The sequence below is a fragment of the Clytia hemisphaerica genome, unplaced genomic scaffold (assembly GCF_902728285.1).
Source record: "Clytia hemisphaerica strain Z4C2 unplaced genomic scaffold, Clytia hemisphaerica genome assembly, whole genome shotgun sequence".
Taxonomy (NCBI): domain Eukaryota; kingdom Metazoa; phylum Cnidaria; class Hydrozoa; order Leptothecata; family Clytiidae; genus Clytia; species Clytia hemisphaerica.
Genome location: NW_027104123.1, coordinates 200656 through 222432, shown reverse-complemented (window position 1 = coordinate 222432; position 21777 = coordinate 200656). Strand labels below are relative to the sequence as shown.

At 35.2% G+C, this 21777-nt stretch overlaps 1 protein-coding gene and 1 long non-coding RNA gene across 2 annotated transcripts; both read left to right on the top strand.

Annotated features, from left to right (window-relative positions):
• Positions 1-2059: 2059 nt before the first annotated feature.
• Positions 2060-15894, top strand: LOC136813581 (uncharacterized). The gene is made up of 11 exons (XM_067070082.1): positions 2060-2155; positions 9149-9235; positions 9797-9933; positions 10154-10308; positions 10605-10748; positions 11203-11331; positions 11916-11951; positions 12529-12566; positions 12939-13092; positions 13240-14237; positions 14592-15894. The coding sequence occupies exons 3-11, from the start codon at positions 9830-9832 to the stop codon at positions 14754-14756; spliced, it is 1923 nt and encodes a 640-aa protein (XP_066926183.1). The 5' UTR covers positions 2060-2155; positions 9149-9235; positions 9797-9829; the 3' UTR covers positions 14757-15894.
• Positions 15895-16066: 172 nt separating this feature from the next.
• LOC136813579 (uncharacterized) lies at positions 16067-21541 on the top strand. The gene is made up of 6 exons (XR_010847502.1): positions 16067-17680; positions 17972-18156; positions 18653-18720; positions 19176-19362; positions 20020-20110; positions 21223-21541. It is a non-coding gene; the product is annotated as an uncharacterized lncRNA (long non-coding RNA).
• Positions 21542-21777: the final 236 nt, after the last annotated feature.

The window sequence follows — 21777 nt, the reverse complement described above, 5'->3', positions numbered from 1 at the left end:
CTAATTTATAAGAATCAAATCAATAAATCTTGATAGAGAGCCATATACTTTTCGGTAATTAGTTCTTACAAAGTAAACAAGGGACAGTGCACAATATGAGCATATTTATTTTTCTTATAAGCATCTACTTTATAAGAATTAAATTAATAACTCTTGATAGACTGCCATATACTTTTCGGTTATTAGTTCTTACAAAGTAAACAAGGGACAGTGCACAATATGAGCATGTTAATTTTTTGTATAAGCATTTACTTTATAAGAATCAAGTCAATAACTCTTCATAGACGCAAAAATTAGTGACAAACCAATTAGAGGTTACATCAGGTTAGAAACTACATCATAGTACCCTTCATGTTCAGGCACTTGTTTCGTCATTTTCTATCGACTAATGCGATCTAAAAATTATGGTAATTTTCAGTTTTTGAGACATGCCAAACCTTATCGGGGAAAAAAATGACGAAACATTTACCCGAAATTTTATACCGCAACCAAAATTCAAATATAATTTTTTTACACCTTTATTTACCGAGATTAGTGCTTTAAAACATCGAATTACAAGATCCATTCTCGAGCTAGTGAAGGAAACCATTTCTTTTGGACAGTTTAGTCGGGTGAAAGTAACAAATTCGAAATTTTTTGGTCGGGGAAAAGTGACGAATTTGAAATTTTGGTCGGGAAAAAGTGACGAAAATGTCTCTAGGTGACGAAATTTTTCCCCGACGAAAAAAAACCCCGACCGACTAAATAAAACTCCGACATTATTTTCCCCGATAAGGTAACTTACCCGAGCAAAAATAAAACGTCTGTTTTTATACATAGTCCCTAGAATATTAAACGACATTCATTTGACATTGGTTCCTACTCTAACCCTCCTGTACATACCTCACTGTAACATAACTGTAAACCTGGAATATACACGGGGATGAGGTTGCCACGGACTTTTTCCTTTCTTATAGAAAATCACGTTAATATACTATTTTGCCCTATTTTGCCTCTTTTTTCTTGAAACGCGCTTGAATGTTGAAAAAAAAAATAAAATTTGGGAGACCGATGTAGTGGGCGGTGTATGCGTGGGCGATCGCCATCGTTTTTTTCAAGATTTAATTAAAGTTTCGGCGATTTTGGGCTTTCTCGCTCTTATAGCCCAGATGAAGAGATTTTGATCCGACACGCTAAAGCTCTGAAGGTATTGGTATTTGATCTATTTTTAGTAACAGAGAGAGGTCAAATCCCGGCTTTTTTAGGGTGTTTCCGCTAGAAAAATGACTTATGCATATCAAGAATTACCTTCCGTAATTAACGAAAATCTTATTTTTATTTTATCGACCGACTGACTCATATTTTGCTAACGGTTGGTCTGTACACAAACCCAATATCTACGGCTAATTTCAAAATTCATTGCCTTACGCTACGATAATCGTGAGATACATTCTGGTACAGAGTAGCTAACGATCTGCCCGTAGAACAACAAATCAAATTGGTCTCGCCTTAGCAAATTTTTTTTCCGTAGACGGGCGGAAATATCTTTAATAAGGCGACCATCAAAAGATATTTCCGACCATTGATATTTCCGACCATTAAATTTTCAAATTTTCAGAGTTTTGGATATTTCCGACCATCAAAAGATATTTCCGACCATCAAATGATACTTCTGACCATCACGCTATGATATTTCCGACCATTAAAGATATTTCCGCCCGTCTACGGAAAAAAAAATTTGCCTCGCCTTATCTATCGCACTTTATATCGTGGGCGGACGCCAATCCGCCGCCATCGCGAATATTTCACGTGATTTTTCGCGCGCTTTTTTAGAGAATTCACAGCAAATAGATAAAATGCAGACTTTTAAAAAGTGAAAAACAACTACTTTAATCTTATTTTGCTCTATCAATAAAAATATTTTATCGAATTAAAAATTACGACTAATTTTAAGAACAATTTTTTGAAGTTCTATTTTGAAGATTTTGATTATTTATAAAATACTCAGCTTCTTGAACATGGTCCTGATTTTCATTAACTACATTTTTTCTTGGGAAAAACCAAACGAACGACAATGATGTAATGTTTCTAGAATTTTCTTCAGTCTTGGAGCGAACGTAAACTACTGGTGAACGAGTTGGCTTTGATTTGCAACTCTTCGTCTGATGAAATAATAGTAAGTTTATCTATTTTATGCTTATTTGACATTTATTAAAGGTCTATGCTATATAGCTTCCCTTCTGAACAATTTGTTTTTTAACTCCAATCCACCAGTCAGGATGTTTGGCAGTTTTTAGGCAGCAATGGGGCTATTTCCCCCCATTGGGCCATTCCAGAAAAAAACATTACCGTGAGTGGTCCTAAATCTGACAGCCCTGCCTAAATCCGAGAGTCCTGCCTAAATCCGACCCCTCAAATACCGTAGAGTCGTTTAATATCGACATACGTCTTCTAATCTCGACATAGAGCTGTAGGTAGGCTGGTCTTCGAAATAAAAAATCAAACATAAACAAATATATACAAACCAAAGTTATCAATCACTAAATAGACCTTTTCGCCTTTCCATCCGCCATATTGAATTGTATGCAAAAATTATAGTGGCCAAATTGCCGTGGTAAAATTCCCTTTATAGAAAGTATGCAAAACATATGCGAAAAAAAAGTATTAATATAAAACTTACATGCATTATTGGCATTATATTAAAGTGTAATCTTGTTGTAGAAGAAAGATTAAATTTGCTCCTCTTGAAAACTAAAAATAATTATATTCGCTCATCTCTTAGCAGTTACATCAATATGCCTTCTTACCTGTCTTTAAAAATATAAATAAAAGTAATCACGAAAAAGGACGCGAAAAAAAAGACATAGTAAGTGTGAGAACAGAGTAATCAAACTCGTTAGAAAAAGTATCATTAGAAGTCATAAAAAATCAACCTGAATAAATGCAATCGGAATTCCAGAGAACTTCATAATTCCCCAAACAATATTACATTACTATGTCAAACTCCCATTACATAAATTTTACAATTATGTCAGAGTAGACTACCCTCGCCACCGAAGAGGTTTTTTTGGAAAGGGTAATTACATTTTATTGTTCGCTTCTTTTTTAAAGATTGGCCGGGTTGGAAAAGTATGAATTTCTTTGTACATATTTTACCTACCCCAAATATTTAGGAGGCTGAGTTTTAAACGAATCGTCAAGTTGAAACGAACGATAAATGTATCAAGGTCTGTTTTATTTACCCCCTGGTGACTTAACAAAAGAGACTTAACTCGATGTTACAATCCAATTATTGAAAGTTTGTCTCGGCCTTTTTATAATGAGCGAGATATACGTTCTATGATTACGCAATTTTCATATTGACATTTTCGAGGCATTTTAATGTAACTGCTTGGAACAAGCACTTCAAAAATCAATAACATTAGAAATAAATTCAAACTGAAAAATCATCAGCGAAGGTAAAAAATACTCCTTATTCGGCTGACGGTAAATTATTCTCCTGGGAATAGAGCCGCCAAATGATCAAATCAAAACATTGATAATGTGTGACGTCATAATTACTGCTTTTCAGTTTGCGTGTTTTGAAAGTTTGATTTTTATTTTAAGCTTTTGGGGCACTATCTGAGAACTGTTTTGTTTCTTAGTTCTTTATACAGTATTTTACACAAGACGTAGACAGCTTTTTAGGGAGAGAAAGTGGTATTGACCGCTTCCAAAATTGAACCCTTACAGTGCATCCAGCTGGCAGTGCATGCAGACAAAATTTGGCCAAAAAATGACCCTTACAGTGGGGGCTAGAGATGGAAAAGATATAAAAAAGACAAGAAAGAACGAAGAGTTGTGTTTGAATAAAACGGTCAATACACCACTTTCTCTCCCTAAAAAGCTTGTCTGGCACACACAACAAGTTGGCCGTACCACACCACCTTTGCTACCATCTTTGTGTCAACCCCTAATTTCCAGGGAATAGTTTGTTATCCGAAATTTCCAGGGGGGTTGGTGAAAAAAGTTTGTCAATACCCCTGTATATACAATTTTTTTTAGAATAACCCAATCATATACAAACAGCTTGGGAAAAACCGTGTGTTTTGTTTTTGATAAAAATAAGCTCTCTCACATAGTCGTTTGGGAAAACGCAACGATCTATTGAATAACAAATTACTCCAGCCGGTAAAGTGGTTTAAATTATCTTGTACTTAATAACTGCTGTGTTTAAAAGAAAAGCCTATTTTAAGACGTCATTTATTATCAGGGAAACCATCCAAGATCCTGCTATTCTATAAGCCAGCAAAAACTAAATGACACTTGTAAACTTAAGTTTCTTACTATTTTTCATCGAAAATAACCAAAACATTGCCACTTCCCAAAGCCGGAGACTAAAATAAATTATCTCCCTTTTGGATCTATTGTTAAGGCCATCTAAAATGGTGGGCGGAGTTGCGGAAAGACAATGGCGCCATCTGCTTTAAGAGGAAGGTAAGGCCAAAACATCTGAAATGATCTTCCAACCAGAAGGCGAGTTAGTTGCCGCGCGAGTTACGCCGTGCACTCCACTGCAGCCCCTAACAAACAGTATTTTAGTGAATATCAATAGTTATATGAATAGAATAATTGTGGTTAAACTTCAGTAGACTTTGAGTGCTTCATTGAAGATGAAGAAGGAGAAAGATAAAAAATGCACTGGTTAATTTTGATAAACAAGTTCGTTTTATCATTATTGAAAGTTTGAGAAAATTCTACTGATGCAGAAATTTTTTACAGCCAATTAAAGGGGAATTGAAGTTTGCATTTTGGCACTGCATTTTTCTGCCTAAAATTATAAAACATAAAAAATGCAATCAAACAAAAAAAGAACGATTCAAAAATCTGTTTTACTTATCTAATTATGAAGCTTTAAAATTTGCTCATTTTCGGCTCTACGAAGGAGAGCAAGACACTCTCCCTCTATTTCGTGACATAATGAAAGCGAAGGGGAAAGTATTAAATTATTATATTATACTTGAGTTTTTCTGATTTTTCTGAGTTTCACTTGAGACAACAATCGTCAAAGGACTCGTCTGAGCTGCTATCTGTTGATGAGGATAAACTACTAGATGTAGACATTTTTTACAAACTTCTTCTTTCTTCTCAACGTGACAGATAAAAAACTAAAACACTATGCTGTTTATTTCTCTTTTTTACTTTATGTAATAAGAAACCTACCTCGCATTAACTACGTCACATTTTTTGTAACCATAGAAACTACAAATAATTTTCAAACAGCTGTTATTCGGTATAGAAAAGAGTAAACCCCTATAAACCATACAGTATATTTTTAGAATCGTCTTAATGAGCTTTTTCATATTTCATTATCAGTTTAGTGATAATTTCCAGACCTCAATTCCCAAAGACACTATCTGCTTATTATACTTACTATTTTTGCTATATCTTCTAGGCAAAAAAGCAGTAAAAAAAGACAGAAAACGTAATTTTTTATGATTACTGTTATGATTTTTTATTGCGGTCACATACAGGAACTCGCCAAATGTTCTTAACTGATATTCTTTTACAGTAGCGCATGTCCCCTGACCCTGACAGCTGACAATAAGGCTAGGGTTAGACTTACCTAGGTAATTCTTCTTTTCTATTTCAACAATCACAAAAGATCTTTTTCTAGATGCAATGTCATGTTGGATAATTAAAAACTCCAGCAGGAAAACAATAACACATTAGCATGCACTTGCCTAATTCCAGACTATTTTCAATGATTTCAAACAAATCAAAAGCACAAGTTATCAAATAGAAAAATTTTTGTTAACAGAACAAAATTCAACCTTTCCCCTACCTTTCCATACAAAGATTTCAAGGGGGGACTGGAAAACATGTTGGATGTATTTTTTAAACATCACACAGTAATTTTTGGGGCTCGGAAAATAAAGTTAAAAAATACAAGTTACGAAAACACCAGTTGCGTCAAATATGACGTCATCAAGTAGATGGATTAACACGTAAAATTATGGTGCACCTTAAACTGATAAGTTAATTTAACTGATTTAACAAGATAAACCAAATTTATATCGCAATGATTTGATAACAAACCAGAACAAATAATTTAGTTCTTTAAAAAGTCTTTGATTGAAAGACAATTCACATATTTTTCAGGGGTGAATTTTTAGCTTTTCTTCTATTTCTTCATGTTCACCAATGTTCACCAATGTTACACCAGTCTTATATATCATAGAAAGCTCATGAATTCCACTAACTTCAGTTTGAGTTTTGCAAGTTTCTTGAAATAGAAACCCACAAATTCCTGATTCTAAGGACTGGACTTTTATTCTCCATCTAATGCACCATTTTTTTAAATTAAGATTCATTAAAACATTAAACTATAATAGACCTCTTTTTTAATTTTGATTTTAATTTTAAGTTACGTCGAATAAAAAGATAATAGAGGTAGTAGTGGACTTTAATTATAAAAAAAAAACAGTTGAAAAAATGAATTGATTTTTGAGTGATACACTTTTTTGATTTACCTTTTTTGGTAACAAATATGTATGTGTAACCTTAATTTATTTATTCTAAATCATCAGCTGTAAACAAAATGTGAAAGTTTTTCTTTTTGTCCTAAACAGATAAATTGCTCAATAATAGGTTTGATTTTAACAATGGAAACATACAGTCTTACTGCCTGTTATGGGACACCATCTTTTTAGAAAAATTATACTAATGTAATGTGGGTCTTTTGGTGACACCCTTTTGATAATTCACAAAAATATTGACAGATTCATAAAGTATAATGCTTCTTAAAAACAAAAACTAAACGTATTCCAGCATATTCATTCTGCTCAATACAATGTAGATAGTATGCATGTATATGAAATGATACCAGTCAGAAGCTTGCGAAGTCTCTGAGAGCGTGTTTTAACAGACTTTAAGCTTGGTATAACTTGGTTGTCATACTCATGTGACGTTGGAAATGTAAACAGCTAAAAGATTAGAACCAGAGGTTGTTAGAGCTTGGTTTGCTATTTCCCGTTTTAAGGAGGTCTATGTTAGTTCGTTTCTCGATTCTTTATACTCTGCTCTACTTTGTACACTATTTAGTATTAATCAAGACCTAATGATGCTTTTTATAGATATGCTTTTAAAACTTTAAATGGTACTTGTGAACCAAGAGTAAATGAACAGTTTTTTTACAACATACAACTATGCCCAACTGACACAATGAGCCTTATCATATGCATAAACTTTCAGTATCATCTTTCAGTCTTTCAGCATAAATCTTGATTACTTTGCAAAATTTTGAATCAGTCATCATTTTTGAGTTTTTTTTATGTCAAATTGTTCCCTAGTGATGAATCATGTCTTCAATTTTTAATGCATTCAAATATTCCCTTCCAACCAGATCTGACTGGGAAATTCCGAATTTGTTAATTCAAAATCCCCCTAATGACAAGTCAAGCCCAATCCTTTTTTGATACTTTAGCATTTAGAAAAACATATACCACAGACCAGAGATTTACCAAGTGGTCAAGTGTTTATCTTCTTACATTTTTTTCCAGGTAAATTTTTGAATTTTGTTTTGATTTGCAACACCTTGATGTATTTAAACAAGATGGTGGTCAATAACTTAATGAAATTGAAGTTTTTTATGAGCATTTTTCAAACTTGTGATTTTTTTGTCTCACTTTGATTAACAACAAACTTATTTCGTGTCTGAATTTAAATATTTTTAACATACAGTTTTTGTTATACTTTTTACTTTATATTTCAATTCATAATTTTTTACTCAATTCAAATGTTAAGATCAATAATTTAAACATTTTCTAAGAATTTAATTCAATTTACATAGATTTTGAAAAAAGATTTTTTGAAATGTAAATTTTGTAAATCATTGAATCTCTATTAACTAGGAAATGACAGCAAATTACTAGAAAAATGTTTTTTAGATCTGGAAATTAATGTAGCAGATTGCAACTTTGGACCCCCCAAACAAACGCTTTCCACAACTTCTTTAAATTCATTTGTGGTTTCTGTTTTTTGAGATTTGTCTTTTGTCGCTCTTTTTTTTTGAAATTTGACGTTTTTCTTCTTCTTAGTTGAAAAATTAAAGGCTGAAATGTTCTGATTTTGAAAATTTTCCAAATTCATTCTTGAGGAGTTTTCATGAAAGTAAGGCTTTCCATTGTCTTAAAAACTTGTAGATTAACCGGCTTGCATATTTGAGATAAAGTAGTTTTATCTTTCTTTTCATAGATTTCATTTGGGTTTTTGTGCTACATACCTAAATATAAAAAAACTTTGTGTACCTCTTGAATACCTTCGCCAAAATTAATCTAAAAATGAATGAAACTAATTTTCATTAATGGAAAAGTTTTCCCAAAAATACACCAACAACAAAATAAAGTTGAAAACTGATTCTAAACAATCCTTCCAAATCACAACTATCCCAGAATGGGTTCTATAAGAAAAAAAACACCAGGCTCCATTTTATATTTAATACCCTTTTTTCATCCTTCCAGATTTTTCCATATGACACTCTCATATCTCATGCAAATGTCTTATGACATTCATGTTATTCTGTGTGCCTTTTATAGAATTTCTATTCCTGTTAGACAATTTCTATGAATTTCTTTTGTTTAATGGAATGTCGTAATTACTTTCAGCAATATGCCTTTTTATGTAATTTGAGTAGTTTTCTTAGCAGTATTTGTATCATGTTGAATATTAAACTGGAAAATAATTGGACAAAATTGCTGAGTCAAACAATTTAGCCTCCCTGAAGTTACTCCAATTTGTTTAATATAGAGTACTAACTAATCTCTTACACTTCATGCACGTTTGTGTTAAAATACCTCAAAACCAGTTTGATCTGTCCCTTCACTATCTGTTCCCTGCCACAATAGACTCTTTTTCTAGTCAAGTTAATTTCCTTAGGGAGAATACCAAAATATCTTGAGTTTTAATTATTCTCCTCTTGAATTCTAACTCATTTAAGAGCCATTTAACACTATTACACTTTTCGGTCAAATTTACATCAAAACCGTTTTGATATGTCCATTGTCGATGTATCAGTTTATTAAACCATTGACCCTCTTGACCCTCTTTCTCCAGTCCTAAACCTCGCCCCTAGAGAAACAACACCATCACTTGGCTTTTCCTTTGTATTTTATATGCATTTCTAACTTAGCCTTCCTTATCAACCCCCATAAGTGAAGTTCTGATCGTTAGATGAGAGTTGGAGGCAATCGATGGAACCTTTCCAATCACAGTTGAGGTAAGAACAGGTTCAAAAATAGTGTGACATTAAAAAAAGCTTCCGTTTTTCTTAGAATTAGTTGAAAAAATAGTACACAAGAAACAATTTTCTATAAAACCATGTTTAAAATTCTGCTAAGCCTACCATAGATTTATAAAACCCGAAGGGCTAAATGTCGTGCTTTGGCTGAAAAGTGTGCCGTAGCTAGGTAAGAAATCCTACCTAGGTCACGTGACATTACAATAGAATTTCAGCGCTTGACCAATCAGAAGTTTTGCGGATTTTCGAAAACAATAGCAACTATATTTCTCCACTTTTTTTGCCTGCGATGGCTTAAAGAACGACATCTAGCCCTTCGGGCTTTACATAAACCATTTTTACGTAGCTGTATTTGATCGTGAATTAGACGTCTATTAAGCTGACTATAGAAATTTGAATGAAACCTTCACAACACTCAGGGTTCTGAAATTCGATTTTGTGATTTTATTACAGAGATTCGAGAGAAACTTTCCATTGCTCGTATTCGAATATAATTAAATGCTATGTAAATATGAACGATTATTTTCTTGACCTTCTCAGATAGACGAACGATATCCAAACAGTAAGAAGACTATGCTTATAATCGAGTTGTTAGATTTGGACAAAGACCAACTGCATGATGGGTTTGAAGTCAAGAAAAAACTGGTTCGCTTTGATGAAAACACTAAACAAGTAGAGTAAGTTTTTAAACATTTTGAAGGTTGTTAAGATGCTTTATATTACCATAAATTTTAATGGCAAATCATCAATTTTGGTCTGGGTATTAGTTTAGGTGACTTACTGTACCGAAACGGTTTGAGAAGATAACCAAACTTCCAAGACTGTAACTGAGGAAGGACAGAAAGAAAAAGATCATGCCGCGAATGAAATCCTGGTACTTTTCTATTCAACATTTAGACTCAACATTCATTTGGTTCCGCGTAAATCACTCACCGCTATAAAAGATGAAATTCTTGGAAGATTTATGAGCGTAATTTCCCCGAACGCTCCGACACCTTTCAATCTCAGTCAGAATGAAATTTCTGACGCTACTGGGACTAAATTATTTAAAGGTAATACATTTGAATTGTAAGAAAATAAATTTCCTCATAATGATACTACATTAAGTTTATTCGAATCAGAGCGATTGTTGAAAATATTTTGAGCTCAGTCCTTTCTCAAAAGTAGTAAAAATTCGTTCTAGGTATATTTGTTATGCTTGTAGCATGGCTCATGACTTTTGAAAACAAGTCATTACTGTTTAACAAAAGTTACCAAATTACAACAATTATTAACTTCACACTATGTGCGACCAAAACTAATAGTTTTAGAGGGGGTTCACTTTTTAATTCTCTTTTCCCTTCTTTAGGACGTAAAGATGTTTCTGCATTGCGGACAAAAATTGAGGAAGAGAAGAAACGTATAATGAAGGGAGGTCGATTACGTTTCACCGTGTACGAGGAAGACGACCCAACACAATCTGTGCAAGCACAAATTATTTCAAAACCAATTTGTAAGTATAGCGCTTTAATTGAACGCTGGAGGACAAAGATAAGCGAAATAGTGAACTGCAAGTATGATAAACTTTACACAGAATTTTAGTCTAAGAGACTCATCCTCGACTTAGTCTGATCTTAAAGAATCATCCATCTTCAGCCAAAGCTATAACTTTCTTATAACATAAGCGTTTGTTAGTGTAATTGTGAAGACAGTGCTTTGCGACAGCGCGACTCCGCCTTCGAGAATCCTGTTTCAACTGATGCGATAGCTATCTATACCTAGGTCATTCAAGTTATACAACTCCTGACTTTTTGGCTGTTTCATGACATTGTTTAAAAAGAATATGAAAATTGGAGATTCAAGAACAATTACAAAATAAATATGTTCCACGAAAATACCCGTCCTCAAACATTAAAGAAATTGTGATGTCATTTAATATTTTTGGAGACGTTTTTTCTTTCTTTCAGTGAATGGTGTTGAACTGAAGACTCTTAAACTTCTTTTCCCGGGGAATGATCAAGAAAACCATATCACAGCCAGCTGTAAAGGTGGTGACGAAGTATGGATCAATATTGATATCAAACATCCTACTAAAAGTAAGCTTACCAAAACCAAAGCAAATCCCTTGTTAGTTTTTTTCCTCCTTTCCCGGGGGGGGGGAGGGGCTGTCAGATACGCATCTTGAAAATTAGTATATTGGGGAACTTGTCAGACTAAAATAAGGGGCCCTGACCAGGGGCTCGTCTCCGTACACAAATTTGCCTAAGTGCCCCCCCCGGGTATCCAGTGTACGTCAAACCTTAAAAATTCACCAGTGTAAAGTAAATTTAGCTGCGCAATATTGATGTAATCTTCGTCTATGTTTCATTGTTATTAGTTTCTTTTACGTTAGATTTTTTGACAGCTCTGATTTGATATTCATTGCATCTTCTATCATGGGCCCCGGCGAGCCATTTTGAGTGAGGGGGCCAACATTTTGGAGAAAAAAATTTCGCCCACCATGGTTGTGTGACGAAGAAAATTTTTCACTTTTTACACCCTCAAAATACCTCAAAACGATATCTAATTGGGAAGAATAACTACCAAAAAGGGGGGGGGGCATGGACCCCCTGGCCTCCCCGTTGACGGGGCCCATGTCTAATTATTTTTTCAACTTTTTCAAATATTTTTTTCATTATAGAAAAATCTGTTAAAGTTCATTTTCAAGCTAACAACGGTAAGGGCTCAGTCTAAATGTTATTTCTATAAATGTTATTTGTTTGAATATTTCAAATTGTAGAGTTACTTTCTCACAAGATTTGGTTTACTGTACTGTGACGATTCAAATTTTTTTCATAGCATATATCGTTCGTCTACATAGCAATTTTGTTGAAGCTCAAGGGGCCTAGTAAAATTTCACTTTTAGACTTGAATAATTTATCGACCGTCTGTTTGACTAAAATCACGCAATTTGATAATTCCATTAATTAATTTTCGCGCGCTTTTGCTTTAGCACAGAAAACGTGTGCGAAATGGTAATCGTTGTAAAGGTGTAGCAATCTCATCTAAGGGCTCTGTTAATAAAACGAGTCCACAATTCTTGTTAAATGATATATATGTCCCTGTGATGTAAAATGTAGCTGAAATGCACACTAAAGCTAAGTTTGCTCTTATTACCTTTAGTTTTAAAAGGTGCACGAAAATAGAAAAGTGTGAAAATTAGAAGCACGAACATTAATGAGAACAAGGTAATTTAACTTTGCGGCTTTTATAGCGTGTGATGATTCGAATTAACTTGTTATTTTCTTTATAAGGTTGGAAACATACTCAGACGGAGTCCGTACTTGGAAATGTAAGAATATCTTTTTCTTTTCCAACGTTTCCATGAGCACACTGTATCGAGATTTATGATCTATAATATATATTATCTATATATAACAGTATATAACATCTAAAAACCATCGTTGTTTTTTACACCCCCCCCCCCCGCAATTGTACTTATTGAATGAACCTGGGCTCGCTGGGTCAACTTAATCGTAATACGGATTTCTACTATTATAAACCTACAATTTCTATACTTCTATTTCTAAGTGTGAAAGTTCCGAGTTCGGCGGGTCGGTTAATCGCTAATCGCCCGCTCTTTTAAACTCGGCCAGCATTTTTTACAGTGTAAATAAGCTCTTAACACAGAATTTTTGAAATCAATTATTTGAATTAAATTTAGGTTGTAGTGATTTGTAAAGTACCAAAATATCAAGATGACATCCGGATTGGTAAACGTGTCGAAGCAACCATACAGTTCTCTCTTATGGAAGGTCCCACCAATTTATCGAACCCGATGATATTCTATTATGTACCCGAGGAGATCTGTCAAGATAGTAAGTTTCGATATTGTGATTATTTCGGATATTGTAAAATCAGATGTGTTTAATAAAATGAAGAATCAGGGTAGCTAATTCTTTTTGTTGGCATTGAAATTGAAAAGATAGAGAGTTTTTAAAAACTACGTTATCCTTTCGTTTCAGATCATTTGAAACGAATGGCTGCCACATCCATTGATGAAAATTTTCAAAGAGATTTACGTGCAGTCAAGAAACCAAAAGTGAATTATCCAGACACATCCAATGTCACTTTGCAGCAAGTGGCAAAGGAAATGCAGCATTATAGTTCTGTTAACGGAACAGAACTTCATGATAGCACGCCTGGACCATCGTCGATCACGACTCAACATAATGCTCCGTCAACTGGTCCACCCTTTGTTCAAACTCCGCTGAAAACAAACTGGACATCACAAAATACCTATGTCCATGGACAATTATTGGCTACGATCCAGCAAATTGGAGTTTCGACATCATCAAGCGATGTTGTTCAGAAACCAGACGCTTCAGCTTCCGTGCATAGGATACCATACAAAGATGGTGAGCAGATGGATCCAGGCGCTTCGCTATCATTTAACAGTGAATTGAGTGTTCTTTCTAATGAGGAGGAAAAACACTCACAAATTGAAACGACTCATCACCAACGAGATGTCAATGGGAAACAAGCTCACGACACCTCAATTTTGATTGGTAATCCATCAAGTGCTGATGCCCTGAGCGTGGTTCAAGATTCGTCTGACAAAGACCCTCAAATAACACCGTCCGGTCTGACACTATTCGGACCCAACAAAGAAGTCACCCAAGGAAGCATTAAACCAAACGATTACCCTCAAAAGGTTTTCTCAGATGTTCCGCAATCGAGCAGAACTCTTTCAAACACAAACTTTGCTTTTCCCGATCAGATAAAAGTATTCCAGCAACAAAAGTCAAATGAAAGTCAAGCTCCTGTCGATAATCGTAATGTCGGAAACGCCCAAAGTGGAAACTTTATTGTTACTATGGCGACAATAGACTCAGGCTACGTACCTCTATTACCGACCAATGAACAAACAAACCAAACACATAACCAGGATACAGTATTACAGGACTTCCTTCGACCCTTCGAACATGGCACCCCAGAAAATGATCCTTTCCCGACCCAGACGGTATGTGATACATCTCTGATCGTTATTTTACTGAGCAAGCACCTAACCAAACAATTACTTTGGAAAAAGCCTCTGATCCAATCACCTCTAGTAAACTCGATAGCTTTCTTCAGTTGGAAAGTGGACATAGAGGAGTTTTCAGCCAAATATTTCTTAAAGACTTGTTTAAAATGTAGGAGGGTACTATCAAATTTTTTGAGGGTAGTTACTTAAAGTTTTTAATTTTTGTGGGGCGGAGACGACTTCTGGAAAGTGACTAAAGTTTTACCCCATCCAAGATAAATCTTTCCTCCTTATTATTTAGTCTCTAGCTTTTCACACTCAACACGTTATATTTTCACTTTAATCCTACAGAGCACCACATCAACCAATGAAAAGACACCAAGTTTTCTCAAGATCTTGGAAGACGTGAAAGAAATCGGCACAGCCGAATACAATGGCAAATCTTTTGCAAGTTTACTTGCAGATTCTATCATGATGTCAGACGACGAAAACAAAATCGACTTTCAAATAAATTAAGGAAATCAAATTAATATAAAGATCTGGAAAAAATGAATGAACGAAACTTGAACGAGACTAATTCACGTTGTTCCTCGATTTATAGGAAACAACCTCTCCTGGTCCAGCCAGTCGCTGTTACGAAGTGAAGCTATGAGACGAATTCACGTTGTTCCTCGATTTATAGGAAACAACCTCTCCTGGTCCAGCCAGTCGCTGTTACGAAGCGAAGCTATGACACGAATTCACGTTGTTCCTCGATTTATAGGAAACAACCTCTCCTGGTCCAGCCAATTAATGTTACGAAGCGAAGCTATGAGACGAATTCATGTTGTTCCTCGATTTGTAGGAAACAACCTCTCTTGGTCCAGCCAGTCGCTGGTTACGAAGCGAAGCTATGAGACGAATTCATGTTGTTCCTCGATTTGTAGGAAACAACCTCTCTTGGTCCAGCCAGTCGCTGGTTACGAAGCGAAGTTATGAGACGAATTCACGTTGTTCCTCGATTTATAGGAAACAACCTCTCTTGGTCCAGCCTGTCGCTGTTACGAAGCGAAGCTATGAGACGAATTCACGTTGTTCCTCGATTTAAAGGAAACAAGCTCTTCTGGTCCAGCCAGTCGCTGTTACGAAGCGAAGTTAGGAGACGAATTCACGTTGTTCCTCGATTTATAGGAAACAACCTCTCCTGGTCCAGCCAGTCGCTGTTACGAAGCGAAGCTATGAGACGAATTCATGTTGTTCCTCCGGTTTATATGAAACAACATCTCCTGGTCCAGCCAGTCGCTGTTACGAAGCGAAGTTAGGAGACGAATTCACGTTGTTCCTCGATTTATAGGAAACAACCTCTCCTGGTCCTGCCAGTCGCTGTTGCGAAGCGAAGTTATGAGACGAATTCACGTTGTTCCTCGATTTATAGGAAACAACCTCTCCTGGTCCAGCCAGTCGCTGTTACGAAGCGAAGCTATGAGACGAATTCATGTTGTTCCTCCGGTTTATATGAAACAACATCTCCTGGTCCTGCCTGTCGCTGTTACGAAGCGAAGTTATGAGACGAATTCACGTTGTTCCTCGATTTAAAGGAAACAACCTCTTCTGGTCCTGCCAGTCGCTGTTACGAAGCGAAGTTATGAGACGAATTCACGTTGTTCCTCGATTTATAGGAGGTAATGTTACGAAGCGAAGTTATGAGATTCACGTTGATCCTCGATTTAAAGGAAAACAACCTCTTCTGGTCCAGCCAGTTGCTGTTACGAGCGAAGTGAGACGAATTCACGTTGATCCTCTATTTAGGAAACAACATCTCCCTGAAGCGCTGTTACGAACGAAGTTATGAGACGAATTCACGTTGTTCCTCGATTTATAGGAAACAACATCTCCTGGTCCTGCCTGTCGCTGTTACGAAGCGAAGCTATGAGACGGATTCACGTTGTTCCTCGATTTATAGGAAACAACCTCTCCTGGTCCAGCCAGTCGCTGTTACGAAGCGAAGTTATGAGACGAATTCACGTTGTTCCTCGATTTAAAGGAAACATCCTCTTTCTTGCACTGAAACCGATCGACAAGGCTCTGAATGGCGAAAAAATGTTTTTTTTTATTTTGTAATATTTTTTTTTCTTTAGGGGAATTTAAGTTCCCTATTCAGTAATATTCACACAGTCTCTGGCCTTACAGTATCTTAAAGTGTAGTCTTTAAACCTTAAATTAAATTCATGAATCACCGATTCTGAGTAGGATTTTGAGCAACAATTCTGGAGCAACTTCGCTCGATCTAGTTTAGAAGTTAATCAATTTTTATGTTAAAGGACTTTTTGCATACTTTCTTATCTCTCTTTTGTTGTAAGGCATAAATATTTCCAAGATCTTTATATTTATTTGTAAAAGTAGCTATGTGACACGTTTCATTTAATGTGTCTTAAAAATTGAGCCCATTTCTTTGGTAATTCGATATTCAGGTTTTCAGGTGGTTCAAATTTCGAGCCCATTGAATGAAAACGTGTCAATTTAGGGTTCAAAATACCGCATGGTTTTAAGCTAAAGATTGATCGGTGGATCTAGTAAAAGTACATTGTTAGATAAGGCTCCCTTTGCTCTGACTTATATCACAATTTCACAAATTCCCTTCACAATGTTCTTTTGTACATATTGATTCATTGAGCAATCTTTAGTAGATATGCTTTGGATAATTCATTTAAAATTAGGAATTTTTTAAAGATAATTTTCCTCAAAATGTTTTGCTTTTCACGCGGGCCTATGTAGAAGCTCCTAAAACTACCGAGATGTTAGAAATTACTCATGGTTACAGAATTTTGAACTCTTTTGCTTTTTGATTTTATGCTTGCGTGAAAGGCAGAACGACAAGTAGACTTTGACAAGGGCACCTTTTGACTTTTGAATCTAAGCTCAGCAAATTGGTCTCAAAAAAGTATCTACTTGTGTCACCGGTAACTTTCATCATAATAAATAATTTTCCAGTGCACTTAATCTTTTCTGAGTTAATGCTTATTCAATATCTTCAGAAGGCCGTTCATTCGAAAGTTAAATTTGTTTTGAATTAGAACAATTAGAGTAGGCCTTGATTTTGTAGGAATCACTCTATTTTGTGCCTTCCGTACTAACCAAGCTTCTGCCATTGTTTATATCAATTTAATTGAGGATAAATAAAAGAGAATAAAATTGCGAACTTGTATTTAGATAAAAACAGATTTGGTAAAGTAGTTCAAGACATTGGCATCAGCTGGAGTCGGTTGGAGGGTTTTTTTATATATTTCTTATTTTAATTTTTAATAGTTTATTGTTTACCATCATTATTTAAACATTACTTTCATCATTAAAATTTTACCAACTTTATTTTCGTCATCGTCATGTAAATAGGTTAGTTGACTTTCGGTTTTGATATTGGTTTTGGTTCCAAACATTATTCAATTGTTCGACATCTCCAAAAGGTAAGTTATATTTTCTGGAATTTCAGCTTTAGTATAAGTCGGAGAGGAGACTCCCCAAGTCGTTTGCGTGATGTCGTGATAGGGATAACGTGATTTGGAAATTTTTTCTTCTTGATTCCGCGATTAGAGGTCAAAACGTGATCGTGATTTGAAATTTTTGAATAAGGCCGTTTTCAAATTATCTTTGGGACTTCATTTCGCGGATGACACCTAAATCCGCGACATCCGCGAAATTTTATCCAATTAAAGTAACTATTTTTTTCAAAACTGACTTAATCTTTCTTGATTCAGATCAAATAAGACGTCGATTCCAAGACATACCATCATCTTAAAAGGAGACAAAAACAATTATCTATTTAACACCTAACGTCAAAGTCAACGAACAAAAAAATTGATCTATCAACTATCAACTCTACAGTCATATTATCAACATATTAACAACTGTCAAAAATATCAGCTCATCCAGAAACATCATGGTATGATAAAGCTTTGCCATTTAACCGTATAACTTTGAATAAAACTTTTTCCAACTGTAGAGAATTAAATGGGTCCGAATCGCTCGGATAGCTGCCTATACCAGACGGACACGACACATGGGCCCCGGCGAGTCATTTTGAGTGAGGGGGCCAAAATTTTTGGTCTCAAACCAGCTTAAAATAGTAACTCTTTAAAACGTATGACATGGTCTACCAAAAAGTTGGGGGGGGGGCATGGACCCCCGGCCCCCCCGTTGACGGGGCCAATTCGACACCGTTCGTTCTGTAACTTTTTACAATTTATACCCCCAGGTTTCTTGAAGCCATGGTAGTATTGTTTCAAAAAGCCAGCGTCATTTTGAACAAACGAAATGATAAAAACATCTCGTGGTAAAATAGGGATAGGCTACTCTTATAGAAGTATTTGACTAAAGTCAAAATTACCTTGTTTAATTTTTGTACAGATTTTACCATTTCACTTGTTCGTTTTTAACAGGGCACTCAAATTTATGGCAACAAACTCATCTTTTCTTAAACTTCAAACGAGTTCGAAATCTCACCAAGGTAAGAAATTTTCAAGATCGAAAATTTTGAATGTTATTTGTTCGGAAATGTGTAGAAACTAAGTAACGAAAAGTTAGATTTTATTTATCTGAGAACTTTTAGTTTATAAAGGCTTCATGCTCTATTCAATTTGAATACTTTATGGCGTTTCTGGTGACGCTTGAGAATACCCTTGGTATTGACTGGAAAAATTGGCTTAGAAAGAAGTAATAATTCTTAGTATGAGTGAATTCAATAACAAAATTCTAACATTTTCTCTCTGGATAACGTATGTTCTGCACGTCCAAAAACCAACAAATGTCAGAGTATAACCTGACGACATCAGGATGTCATAGAGCCGAGAAAATGCTCGATAAGAAGTTGACTCTGGACCTGAAACGATTGTTTGTGTAAACTTTGCAACCTTGTTAAATATAGTACGAAAGTTAACAAATTATTGTCATTACATTTTGCAGATCTTTAAAGATTTCGATCGGAGAAACCATCACATAGTCGGCAACAGGAGAACAAGATTTTGTATCAATTGAACATCTCGAATACAAAGCTTTTAAAACCATTTCGAAAAGAAGAGGAGGGATGCTTTGGAGACCATTCCAACATCATTTTTGGTTCCAAACAGATGTTAAAACATTCCTCAGAGATGTAAGTGATTGATATTGTTTACGTAATACTTATATTTTTTGTGATTTTATCATATCAGTTCGGCACAGATCCGCAACGCTGCAAAATTCTGCATCTTTAGCGTTGTGATAATCCGCAACGTTGCGAAATTCCGCAGCTTTATTGCTGCATAATTTCGCAGCTCTGGCCTTTGGACCAAAATCGGCATCGCAGGGCCTGAACCGGGGTCCCAAAATAATGTGCATTTTGAAGAACAACCCAAAAGGAAACTTTTCATCCTAGCATTTTAATTTCCTACCAAGCGATTATTCACAATCATTCTTGGAAGAAATGCTACTTCGTTCAAAAAAGCACTACTTTGTTCAAGAAAGCAAGTTTTTGCCTGATTTTGCATGTGTTTAGAAGAAAATTGGTGGGCGTTCATAATTTTTAAAATCACAAGCTTCAATTAGGAACGTTGCGTAAAATAGCAGCGCAGCCCTGGGGAAACGCTGCGAAAAACCGCAACGTTGCGAAATATTGCAACGTTGCGGATATATGCAATTTGCCGAACTGATATGTTTTATGCAAATGATCGAAAACTTCAGTGAATTCAAATTTGTAACCTTTCGGTGGTTTATATCAACTTATATGCCTATGCCTTTGATTGATTTTATAGTCTGTATCTGTTTCTTTAAGGTATATCACCACAAAAACAATACTTCGCATTAGATGCAGCCAAACATCCATTTGCATCTCAATATCTACATACGAATATCCCACACGTAAGGTTAGTAATTACCACCTTGCAAAGTTAGATCTACTTTAGGTGTACAAACTATCGCGAGCAGAAACTTTCGCGATTTCCGCGAATTTTGGCCTTTTTTGCGAAAGTAAATGTCTTTGAAAAATCTTAACTAGCGAAAAACAATTTTTCCTCACATTGGCGAAAGTAAATGTCGCAAATTTCGCGATTTTTCGACCTCGCGAAAGTTTCTGCTCACGAAAATTTGTACGCCTAAAGTGCCGTTTGCTATCTTTTTAACAACCCTGTGTCATAGACCCAAAACCCCTACCCATTGCGAAATTTGGCTAGAATTTCGTCCCCGGTGGGAAAATTCCCTACAAATTTCAGTCTGTTCCTCTAAAGAATCCTGCATTGTAAACACGCATGCGTAATTTGTCGTTCTTTTAAACCACATGTAGTTAATTCCCGTGATGAACGGAGGGGAATGAATCGCTAAGGGTGGTACAGTCGGGGTTGTGGACGGCGAAATATGTCGTTTTTTATGAAATTTGTCGTTTTTATGAAATTTGACGTTCTTTTTGTCTATTATTAGTAATGCAGGATTCTTTAGATAAGCCCCCTCTAGCTCCCTGGAAAATTGACTTTCTTTTCATCCTCATTTGAATATCAATGGAAAAAAATTGCAATCCGAAACCATTCCACTGGATATTTTGACCTGGGAACAATAGAATTTCTATACAATTAGGATTTTGATAGAGAAGTTTAATCCCCACTGTGGAAAAAAGTTCCTCCATGCCTGTGAGACAAGGTTGTTTATTTTATATTAGATACCCCTTCGCACAAGTAGAAATTTTACGATGATAAGCATAGGCCTTTGCTATGGCAATGCTAGAAAACTCATTCTCTCTAGTGTAGTGTGCCTCATGATTTCAGTTGTCGAGTAAATGAGAGATATGTTTATTAAAGCGTCTTAAACCCTGGGATAAACGGGAACTTGGCTTTTGAAATCATGCTCCCCACGTGTTTTTAAAGGTTGCGATTCAGATTAGGTGCCATAGTTGTCAGATCATTGTTTTTTGGTGTAAAATATATATCCAATTCTTCGAATTAAAGAAAACATCTTGTAAAATGTAACTTCCTGTTTTTTTTTTCAGGTATCTCAAGAACAATGCCTTCGAGGAATTTTATTACTTGAATTTTATCTTTTATTTTAAAACTTTAGGGTTACTTTTGTTACAAATTAGTCCAGACTTTCAACAATCCAATGAACACACTAAAGTTTGAAAATTAGTTTTCTGTTCCCTAGTTCGACCATGAATAGTTTGACGAAAGTCCTGACTATTATTTGTAATTTATGGCTTGTATATATTTTTTCTTGATTATTTTAAGGTTATGAACTAATTATGTTACCATTGAGTTTGTAATTAAATGATATATGTATGTAGAAATTGTACCACTTTTTGTCTCTTTCAATTTTCAGATCTCTTGTGTACTGTGCTCCCTGAATTATCTATCCCCATAACCCAATATTTTGTTGATATGAGGAAATCGTTGAGGAGGAAGAAATAATTTCTTATTTTTGAGATGTCTTTTAAAAATCCACGAAGCGTGATTTCCAATATAAACAGCAGAAAAAAAAGCACTTGTTTAAAAATTGGAGCTTTCCAACGTTTACAATACAGCAGCCTCCCCAACAATTCAAGAAAATT

Bases quoted from the DNA above. Each gene is read 5' to 3' on its own strand.
- LOC136813581 (XM_067070082.1), top strand. From the start codon at position 9,830: ATGCTTATAATCGAGTTGTTAGATTTGGACAAAGACCAACTGCATGAT. The intron at 11,952-12,528 runs GTAAGGGCTCAG...TTTCTTTATAAG, and splicing joins TCATTTTCAAGCTAACAACG to GTTGGAAACATACTCAGACG. The intron at 13,093-13,239 runs GTAAGTTTCGAT...CTTTCGTTTCAG, and splicing joins CGAGGAGATCTGTCAAGATA to ATCATTTGAAACGAATGGCT.